An 11,436-nucleotide genomic window follows, 5' to 3' on the forward strand; every position below is an offset into this window, starting at 1 on the left:
AATCTGCCACAGGTATACCCGCGTTCCCCATCCTGAACCCTCCACCCTCCTCCCTCCCCTACCCTCCCTCTGGGTCGTCCCAGTGCACCAGCCCCAAGCATCCAGTACCGTGCATTGAACCTGGACTGGTGACTCGTTTCATACATGATATTATACATGTTTCAATGCTATTCTCCCAAATCTCCTCACCCTCTCCCTCTCCCACAGAGTCCATAAGACTGATCTATACATCGGTGTCTCTTTTGCTGTCTCGTACACCGGGTTATTGTTACCATCTTTCTAAATTCCATATATATGCATTAGTATACTGTATTGGTGTTTTTCTTTCTGGCTTACTTCACTCTGTATAATAGGTTCCAGTTTCATCCATCTCATTAGAACTGATTCAAATGTATTCTTTTATGAATTACACACAGGTGATACATTCAGAGTTCACAATTTTCAGATGTAAGAAGAAATGATATTAGGCTTACAGACAAGGGATATTTTAAGCTTTCCACTTCTCCTACAGAGGACTTGATGTGTGGCTGCCACAGTTGTTCTCTTACTTTTGGATGACCACTGCCAGGTACAAGATAACCCAAACGTCTCACAACACAAATTATATCACCTGAGGTTTACAGATTAGTTAACTCATCTGGAAGTATTACCTCTAATGAGGTTTTTAAGCAAAACCAAACATCCAGGTTATAGTCACAATTATTTCTTAATTCAGCTTCAGAACCATCTCACTAAACACCAAAGTTTTCTAGAAATGAATATGGGGGGTACTGTGACAGCAGGACCAATATGAGAACCCACAGGCATTTAGCTCACAGAGTCAAGGAGTGAATTAACATAGAGTCATAACATATAAACCCACAATATTGTTTCTCTAAAAAGATTGAACCTCCTGTCTTGAAGCACCTTACTCTCACTTCTCATTGGTAATTTCTGCTCATCTTTACAAATGAAGTTTACGTAACCCTCCTCTACTGTTCTGAAATGCCCCCCGACCTAAGAAAGATGTTATTTCTGTGTCCAGTACAATGAGCTCTGTGACCCCCGAAAATTGCATTTGTAACAATGAGTCTAATTCTCCATTTCCGTCTATAGTCCCTAGAAACCAACAGTATAAACTGCCTATTGGAACTCAATAAAGACTTCTTTATGAAAGAGTTAATAGAAAACTGTGAAACTACCCAGAGGAAGGGCAGCAGTGATGTGGAGACACTCACCTGTCTGAGAGAAGGCCGTATATGAGGCCTCCCACCAGCATTCCAGCCATGTATAGGGATTGACCCACTGATTTCTGTGACAGATGGTCACAAATGAGGTCCCACTGGAAGAGAAGGAAACCAGCACAGAGGAGCTTCACAGCTTCTTATATCCCTCAACGAACATTCACTCACTCTAACAACCCTCAGAGAACACAGCTTCTGATTTCCTTTGAACATTTACTCACATATATTACTCAAGTCTCAGCTTAAGCACGGAATTCTCTAAATCCTCAACTAAATCCTCTAAGTTCTATCATGGCAAATCATACTCACGTAGCACTGTGTGCCTCACTGGTTCTCAAACTTTGCCACACACTGAAAATATTGAGGGGATTTTTGTTTCATTACTGATGCCTAGATTTTACACATGGAATAAAATGTATTTGGTTTGTTTCTTTCATAAGAATCCAGGACATGGAATTTTTTTAATAAATATAAGTATTTCCGACTTGCACAGAGGCTAAGAACACGTGACCAAGAATAATTTTCCACAATTTATATCAAGTACTAACTTGGCTAAATACAAAAATTCACACAAAACTTAAGTTTTGTGATAGTAAAATCCATAATCAGTTTGTTAATTTCAGTGTCCTCAAATTGTAAGTAATTGACAATTTTAAAAAATCAGCAATCACTATTTGCTAAAAGAATGAATAAAAGCTGGCTACCTGAATAATGAACCTGTGTTTATTTTACATTATTCTAAACACAGAGAACAAGTACTCACAAGAGGTAAATGAGGCCTTTACCTCAGTCACGATGGTGGAGGAGAACAAGCTGTGGTCATATACCCAGCCATCCACACAGGGCTCCGTGTCCAGGTCAGTCATGTTGGGGAAGGTCCCATTCAGGTGAAGGAGTTGCCACTGAGCGTGGAGGAAACGATGACACTTCTCTGGCTTCAAGTTCGAATCCAGTGGGATGGAAATTCTTAGGAGGACATCAGGGCTGAGGATCCCTGTGTCATTACCAGAGACAGTGGCATTATCAAGAATGTGGACCCAGCAGCGATGACCAGGAATGGCTGCTGTGAAGTTCTCCAACAGTGAGTGACAGACTACTATCATGTAAGTGGGGAGAACAAAAACCACCTGGACAATCTGGAATTTCCCCAGGCCACCAACTTTATCCAGGAGCTCCTCAAAGGCCATTGTGAACAGGTGATCCTCAAGAAGAGTTACAATGACATCAAAGCTGCAACTTCAAAGGGAGAAAACAGCATCTTTTCATTAATTCACATTAAATCTATGTGACCTCATGTCAGGTTCTCCTCACTACCGAGTGGATCCAACTCACCTCACTACTACAATAGAGAAATGAAAACAGTTTCCCTAGTCCTTTTGGAAGCATAGGATGTTCACTTTTTAATAGTCATAGGGAAAATTATTTACCAAAGATTCTTGTGTCTGATGAACATTAAATCTGTTTAAAGATTTACTCTCTGATGTGCTTGTCCTCAGTGATTCTGTATCATCAACAGTGAACTTTGGCATGTACATGGTCTCCAAACAAGTTAAAATAAACCTGCTGTAAGTATTCAGTCATTTTCAGAAGATGGAAAGGACAGAATTGAACTGCTTCATGGGTTTTCTGTGGAAAGAACAAAAAAGGAAGGGTTTTACTTGTTTATATGGACTTTGCTGCTGCTGTTCACTTGCCAAGCCATGTCCAACTCTTTGTGACCACATGGACTGCAGCACACCAGGCTCTATCCTCCACTAATTCCCAGAGTTTGCTGAAACTCATGTCCACTCAGTCAGTGGTGCTATCTAACCTCTCATCCTCTGCCACCCCCTTCTCCTTTTGCCTTCAATCTTTCCCAGCATCAGGGTCTTTTCCAATGAGTCAGCTTTTGCCATCAGGTGTTCATAGTAGTGGAGCTTCAGCTTCAGCATCGGTCCTTCTAATGAATATTCAGGGTTGATTTCCATTAGGATTTACTGGTTTGATCTTATTACTGTCCAAGGGACTCTCATCACTCTTCTCCAGCACCATGATTCAAAAGCATAAATTCTTTGGTGCTCAGCCTCCTTTATAGTTCAACTATCACATCCATACATGACTACTGGAAAAACCATAGCTTTTACTAAATGGACCTTTGTCAGCAAAGTGATGTCTCTGCTTTTTAATACACTGTCTAAATTTGTCATGGCTTTCCTTCCAAGGAGCAAATGTCTTTTAATTTCATGCCTGCCTTTCTTGTCTGCAGTGATTTTGAAGCCTAAGAAAATAAAATCTCTCACTGCTTCCACTTTTTGCCTCCATTTGCTATGAAGTGATGGGACAAGATGCCATGATCTTAGTTTTTGAATGCTGAGTTTCAAGCCAGCTTTTTCACTCTTTCACTGCCATCAAGACACTCTTTAGTTCTCTTTACTTTCTGCCATTAGAATGCTATCATCTGCATATCTGATGTTGATATTTTTCCTGACAATCTTGATTTCAGCTTGTAATTCATCCAGCCCAGCAGTTCACATGATGTATTCTGCACAGAGGTTAAATAAGCAGGGTGACAATGTGCAGCCTTGTCGTACTCTTCTCTCAATTTTGAACTAGTCAGTTTTTCCATGTAAGGTTCTAACTGTTGCTTCTTGACCTGCAAACAAGTTTCTCAGGAGACAGGTAAGGTGGTCTGATACTCCCATCTCTTTAGGAATTTTCCACAGTTTGTTGTGGTCCACACAGTTAAAGGCTTTAGCTTAGTCAGTGAAGCAGAAATAGATGTTTCTTTGGAACTCCCTTGCTTTCTCCAAGATAAAACAAATCTTGGCAATTTGATCTCTGGTTCCTCTGCCTTTTCTAAATCCAGCTTGTACATCTCTAAGTTCTCAATTCATATACCGTTGAAGTCTAACTTGAAGGATTTTGAGCCTGCTAGTATGTGAAATGAGTACAGTTGTGTGGTGTTTGAGCATTCTTACTTTGCCAACAAAGGTCCGTCTAGTCAAGACTATGGTTTTTCCAGTAGTCATGTATGGATGTGAGAGTTGGACTGTGAAGAAAGCTGAGAGCTGAAGAATTGATGCTTTTGAACTGTGGTGTTGGAGAAGACTCTTGAGAGTCCCTTGGACTGCAAGGATATCCAACCAGTCCATTCTAAAGGAGATCAGTCCTGGGTGTTCTTTGGAAGGAATGATGCTAAAGCTGAAACTCCAGTACTTTGGCCACCTCATGCAAAGAGTTGACTCATTGGAAAAGACTCTGATGCTGGGAGGGATTGGGGGCAGGAGGAAAAGGGAACGACAGAGGATGAGATGGCTGGATGGCATCACTGACTCAATGGACTTGAGTTTGGGTCAACTCCAGGAGTTGGTGATGGACAGGGAGGCCTGACGTGCTGCAATTCATGGGGTCGCAAAGAGTCGGACACGACTGAGCAACTGAACTGAACTGAACTGAGCATTCTTTGACATTGCCTTTCTATGGGACCAGAATGAAAACTGACCTTTTCCCTGTGGCCATTGCTGAGTTTTCCAAATTTACTGACATATTGAGTGCAGCATTAACAGCATCATCTTTTAGGATTTGAAATAGCTCAGCTGGAATTCCATCACCTCCGCTAGCTTTGTTTGTAGTAATGCCTCCTAAGACACACTTGACTTCAAACTCCAGGATGTCCAGCTCTAGTTAAGTGGTGGCACCATCATGGTTATCCAGGTCATTAAGACCTTTCTTGTATAGTTCTTCTGTGTATTCTTGCCACCTCTTTTCAATATCTTCTGCTTCTGTTAGGTCCTCACCATTTCTATCCTTTATCGTGCCCATCCTTGCATGAAATGTTCCCTTGATATCTACAATTTTCTTGGAGAGATCTCGTCTTTCCCATTCTATTGTTTTCCTCAATTTCTTTGCATTGTGAGATGTGGCTTCAATCCCTGGTTCAGGAAGATCGCTTAGAGGAGGAAAATAGCAAAGATCCCTTAGAGGAGGAAAATAGAAAACCACTCCAATATTCTTGCCTGAAAAATTCCATGGACAGAGGAACCTGGAAGGCTACAGTCCAAAGTGCCCCAAAGAGTCAGACACCACTCAGCAGCTAAGCACTTGTACTATTACTGCTTCTTGCTATTCTCTGGAATGCTACATTCAGTTGAGTATATCTTTTTGTTTCTCCTTTGCCTTTCACGTCTCTTCTGTCCTCAGATAACCACTGAGGCTATCTGAGACAACCACTTTGCCTACTTGCATTGCTTTTCCTTAGGGATAGCTGCCTCCTGCATGGTGTTACAAATCTCTGTCCATAATTCTACAGGCACTCTGTCTACCAGATCTAATCCCTTGAATCTATTCATCACTTCTACTGTATAATCATAAGCTATTTAAGTAATACCTGAGTAGTCCAGTGGTTTTCCCTACTTTCTTCAATTTAAGCCTGAATTTTGTAATAAGAAGTTCATGATCTGAGCCACAGTCTTGTTTTTGCTGACTGTATAGAGCTTCTCCATATTTGGCTGCAAAGAACATAATCAGTCTGATTTTGGTATTGAGCATCTGGTGATGTCCATGTGTAGAGTCACCTCTTGGGTTGTTGGGAAAAGGTGTTTGCTATGACTAGCATGTTCTCTTGACCAAACTCTGTTAGCCTTTGACCTGCTTCATTTTGTACTCCAAGGCCAAACTTTCCTGTTATTCCAGGTATCTCTTGATTTTCTACTTTCACATTCCAATCCTATATGATGAAAATGATATCTTTTTCTTTTCTTTTTTTTTTTTGGTGTTAGTTTTAGAAGGTGTTGTAGAACCAGTCAACGTCAGCTTTTTTGGCATCAGTGGTTGGGACATAGACTTGGATTACTATGATGTTGAGGTGGTTTGCTTTGAAAATGAACTGAGATCATTCTGTGTTTTTTGAGATTGCATCCAGGTACTGCATTTCAGACTGTTTTGTTGACTATGAGGGCTACTCCATTTCTTCTAAGCCATTCTCGTTCACAGTAGTAGATACAGTGGTCATCTAAATTAAAATCACCCACTCCCATCCATTTTAGTTCACTGATTTCTAAAATTTTGATGTTCACTCTTGCCATTTCCTGCTTGCCTACATCCAACTTATCTTGATTCAAGGACCTAATGTTCCAGGTTCCTACACAACATTGTTTTTTACAGCATTGGATTTACTTTCACCACCAGACACACCCACAACTGAGCATTGTTTCTGCTTTGGCCCAGCCACTTCATTCTTTCTGCAGCTATTTATAACTGCCCTCCACTCTTCCCCAGTAACACATGGGACACCTTCTAACATGCAGTGGAGGGTATGGAGGGGGAAGAGAAGAGGCAGCATTGTAAGTTGGAGAACAGAGTACAGGGTGCATAAACTGGGAGACTGATCCCCCTTTGAAGTCAGAGTTAAATGAACTTGGACGGCCAGGAAATTCCAAGGATTCGCTTGGTAGTTACAGTCTCACATTTCCTGGAAAAGTGACTAACCACATTCAGTGACTTGAGTCCAAAGTGCAAAACAGAGAGAAGTTACTCCCAACCACACATCTAAGTGCACAGAGTTGTGTAGGTGACACATGGCAGTTTCAAGGAGCGCGGATGGGATGGGATTGGCTCTTGTTCAGCATCTTCGTCTCCTGCCTATCCAACTCCATGCACTTCCCAGTCTCACAGAGAAGGACCTTGTATAGGGAAAGGCCAGTCTATTCAGAATACTTTTTCATGGAGGAAGGCTATTTAAGAAGTCTTTGGGTGATCCTTGGCCTTAGAATTGGTATGCCCAGAGGGTCTCCATGGCAGGATAAGGTGTGGGAGCTTGATTCAAGGAGGGCTCTGATTAGCCCCTAAGGAAGAAGGTCTGGGGTTAGGAGGGGCTGCTGGGCCTCCACAAGCTGAAGTGAGGAGCCCTTGGGAGGAATGGACCTTGCCAACTTGGCTAGGTCTTACTGTAAACTGGGACCTAGAAGGTCCCAGCTTTAGCTTCATGGAGATAGGAAGGGGTAGTGAGATGAGGTTCCTGTAAGTCCCACTTCCCTAAAGCCATTGCCATGGAAAACTACTTCTACCTTCCTGGCAGGACAAGGAAATTTGCAAATGTATACAAATATTTTCTCCTATAGAGAAATAGTTCTCCTCACTATAGAATATTTTATGTTTTATGTATCCTAGCTAACTTATTCTTCTTCTTCCTTTTTTTTTTTTTTTGACTCTCTGATTTATTTTATTTTCCTAAGTATTTGTTTGAGCATTCTTTGGCATTGCCTTTCTTTGGGATTGAAATGAAAACTGACCTTTTCCAGGCCTGTGGCCACTGCTGACTTTTCTAAATTTGCTGGCATATTGAGTGCAGCACTTTCACAGCATCATCTTTGGGGATTCGAAATAGCTCAACTGGTATTCTGTCACCTCCACTAGCTTTGTTTGTAGTGATGCTTTCTAAGGCCCACTTGACTTCACATTCCAGGATGTCTGGCTCTAGGTGAGTGATCACACCATTGTGATTATCTTGGTTGTGAAGCTCTTTTTTGTACAGTTCTCCTGTGTATTCTTGCCACTTCTTCTTAATATCTTCTGCTTCTGTTAGGTAAATACCATTTATGTCCTTTATCAAGCCCATCATTGCATGAAATATTCCCTTGGTATCTCTAATTTTCTTGAAGAGATCTCTAGTCTTTCCCATTCTGTTGTTTTCCTCTATTTCTTCGCACTGATCACTGAGGAAGGCTTTCTTATCTCTTCTTGCTATTCTTTGGAATTCTGCATTCAGATGCTCATATCTTTCCTTTTCTCCTTTGCTTTTCACTTCCCTTCTTTTCACAGCTATTTGTAATACCTCCTCAAACAGCCGCACAATTGCATTCATCTCACATGCTAGTAAAGTAATGCTCAAAATTCTCCAAGCCAGGCTTCAGAAATACATGAACTGTGAACTTCCAGATGTTCAAGCTGCTTTTAGAAAAGGCAGAGGAACCAGAGATCACATTGCCAACATCCACTGGATCATGGAAAAAGCAAGAGAGTTCCAGAAAAACATCTATTTCTGCTCTATTGACTATGCCAAAGCCTTTGACTGTGTGGATCACAATAAACTGTGGAAAATTCTTCAAAAGATGGGAATACCAGACCATCTGGTATTGAAAAAATACCTTGAAAAACCTATATGCAGGTCAGGAAGCAACAGTTAGAACTGGACATGGAACAACAAACTGGTTCCAAATAGGAGAAGGAGTATGTCAAGGCTGTATATTGTCACCCTGCTTATTTAACTTGTATGCAGAGTACATCATGAGAAACACTGGGCTGGAGGAAGCACAAGCTGGAACCAAGATTGCTGGGAGAAATATCAATAACCTCAGATATGCATATGACACCACCCCTATGGCAGAAAGTGAAGAGGAACTAAAAAGCCTCTTGATGAAAGTGAAAGAGGAGAGTGGAAAAGTTGGCTTAAAAGTATACAAGCAATAAATTCTGGAGAGGGTGTGGAGAAAAGGGAACTCTCTTACACTGTTGGTGGGAATGCAAACTAGTACAGCCACTGTGGAGAATAGTGTGGAGATTCCTTAAAAAACTGGCAATAGAACTGCCTTATCACCCAGCAATCCTACTGCTGAGCATACACACCAAGGAAGCCAGAATTGAAAGAGACACATGTTCATACCCAAATGTTCATCACAGCACTGTTTATAATAGCCAGGACATGGAAGCAACCTAGATGTCCATCAGCAGATGAAGGATAAGAAAGCTGTGGTACATATACACAATGGAGTTATTACTCAGCCATTATAAGAATCCATTTGAATCAGTTCTAATGAGGTGGATGAAACTGGAGCCTATTATACAGAGTGAAGTAAGCCAGAAAGAAAAACACCAATACAGTATACTAATGCATATATATGGAATTTAGAAAGATGGTAACAATAACCCTGTATGGGAGACAGCAAAAGAGACACAGATGTATAGAACAGTCTTTTGGACTCTGTGGGAGAGGGCGAGGGTGGGATGATTTGGGAGAATGGCATTGAAACATGTATAATATCATATAAGAAAAGAATCACCAGTCCAGGTTCGATTCATGATACTGGATGCTTGGGGCTGGTGCACTGAGACGACCCAGAGGGATGGTATGGGGAGGGAGGAAGGAGAGGGGTTCAGGATGGGGAACATGGGTATACCTGTGGAGGATTCATGTTGATGTATGGCAAAAACAATACAATACTATAAAGTAATTAACCTCCAATTAAAATAAATAAATTTATATTTTTAAAAAGTTGGCTTAAAACTCAACATTCAGAAAACTAAGATCATGGCATCTGGTCCCATCACTTCATGGGAAACAGATGGGGAGACAGTGGAAACAGTGTCAGACTTTATTTTTGGGGGCTCCAAAATCACTGAAGATGGTGACTGCAGCCATGAAATTAAAAGACGCTTACTCCTTGGAAGGAAAGTTATCACCAACCTAGATAGCATATTCAAAAGCAAAGACATTACTTTGCCAACAAAGGTCCATATAGTCAAGGCTATGGTTTTTCCAAGGGTCATGTATGGATGTGAGAGTTGGACTGTGAAGAAGGTTGAGCACCAAAGAATTGATGTTTTTGAACTGTGGTGTTGGAGAAGACTCTTGAGAGTCCCTTGGACTGCAAGGAGATCCAACCAGTCCATTCTAAAGGAGATCAGTCCTGGGTGTTCATTGGAAGGACTGATGCTGAAGCTGAAACTCCAGTACTTTGGCCACCTCATGTGAAGAGTTGACTCATTGGAAAAGACCCTAACGCTGGGAGGGATTGGGGGCAGGAGGAGAAGGGGATGACAGAGGATGAGATGGCTGGATGGCATCACTGACTCGATGGACATGAGTTTGAGTAAACTCCAGGAGTTGGTGATGGACAGGGAGGCCTGGCATGCTGCGATTCATGGGGTTGCAAAAATCGGACACGACTGAGTGACTGAACTGAACTGAACCGAAAGCAATTTCATTTTGGGAGGTCTGTTTTTAAAAACCCAGTGGCCCAATGGCCCTTAAAAAGTTGATCTGGTTTTATTCAGGATTTAAAACTACAGTACCAAAGAACAGGGGTGTGTGTGTGTGTGTGTGTGTGTGTGCACTCAGTCATGTCCAACATTTTGCAACCCCATGTAGCCCACCAGGCTCCTCTGTCCATGGAATTTTCCAGGCAAGAATACTGCAGTGGATTGCCATTTCTTTCTTCAAGAGTTCTTCCCGACCCAGAGATCAATCCTGTCTCCTGCATTGACAGGCAGATTTTTTGCCACTGAGCCACCTGGAAAAGAGATATCAACATTAAAAAGTATTGAGAGACAGACAGACAGACAAAAGAAGGACTTTCTCCAGGCTCCAGGAGAAAGACTGGGAGACTGAAGAGTTAATTCTTTCCTGTAACTAGAGCGAACACAAGTCATAGCAGCGTTCACTTGGTTTTATAAGATACTCAAAGGAGAAAAGGCTTCAATACTTTGGCCACCTGATGTAAAGAGTCAGCTCATTGGAAAAGACCTTGATCCTGGGAAATATTGAGGGCAGGAAGAAGAGGGGGAGACAGGGGATGAGATGGCTGGATGACATCACCGACTCAATGGACATAAGTCTGAGCAAACTGCGGGAGATAGTGAAGGACAGGGAAGCCTGGTGTACTGCATGTAGTCCATGGGGTAGAAACGAGCTGAACACAACTTAGCAACTGAACAGCAACAACAAATGAGAAAACACAGAAGGGGAAAGATGTGCTCACTGAAACCTCTCTGATGACCTTCCATCAAAATGCAGCACGTGTAAATTCCAGAAGCTCCAGCATTCTTCCAGAGACTGTCACCTTCTGTGACAGGAGCATCTGCGGGTGGCCCCAGAGGATGACTTTAAGTGGAACAGCCATGAGCGGGAAGGAGGGGCGGGTCGGCCATTCTCAGAAGTCTGTCCTGGAGGCCAGAGCGGAGGGCGGATGCTCTTTGCTTCGGTAAGGGATGGAGCCCCTTCCCCAGGTCCGCTGGACTGGCGTCCTTCAACGGAAGGGAGGCCTTTTCCTCGGTCTATCTCTATCGGTCTATCGGTCCTTTCCCGGGATCTCTGTGCAGCACCGGGGCCCCAGGCCGACTCCAGCCCCTACTGGGGAACGCAGACGCCACTTTCCTTGGGGAGTGGAGTCTCTGGGCCACGCTTCACCCTCAGCTGCCGCTGAGACACGGTCTGGGTGAGGCCGGGGGCTCTGTCCAC

General features: G+C 42.6%; 1 protein-coding gene across 3 annotated transcripts in view; it reads right to left on the minus strand.

Annotated features, from left to right (window-relative positions):
- The window catches only part of LOC104998659 (solute carrier family 22 member 10-like), a 31,670-nt gene extending 29,054 nt beyond the window's left edge, over nucleotides 1-2,616 (minus strand). For 2 of the 3 annotated variants that reach the window (XM_010853959.1, XM_010853958.1), the window contains exons 1-2: nucleotides 2,009-2,615; nucleotides 1,218-1,321 (exon numbers count right to left, since the gene is read on the minus strand). In XM_010853959.1, the coding sequence (XP_010852261.1) occupies nucleotides 1,218-1,321; nucleotides 2,009-2,410 (506 nt within the window). In that variant the 5' untranslated portion in view covers nucleotides 2,411-2,615. Of the gene's footprint in view, nucleotides 1-1,217; nucleotides 1,322-2,008 lie in introns of all 3 variants that reach the window. The other variant, XM_010853957.1, reaches the window with a different exon arrangement.
- Nucleotides 2,617-11,436: the final 8,820 nt, after the last annotated feature.

This window comes from Bison bison, unplaced genomic scaffold (genome assembly GCF_000754665.1).
Source record: "Bison bison bison isolate TAMUID 2011002044 unplaced genomic scaffold, Bison_UMD1.0 scf7180017864334, whole genome shotgun sequence".
Taxonomy (NCBI): domain Eukaryota; kingdom Metazoa; phylum Chordata; class Mammalia; order Artiodactyla; family Bovidae; genus Bison; species Bison bison.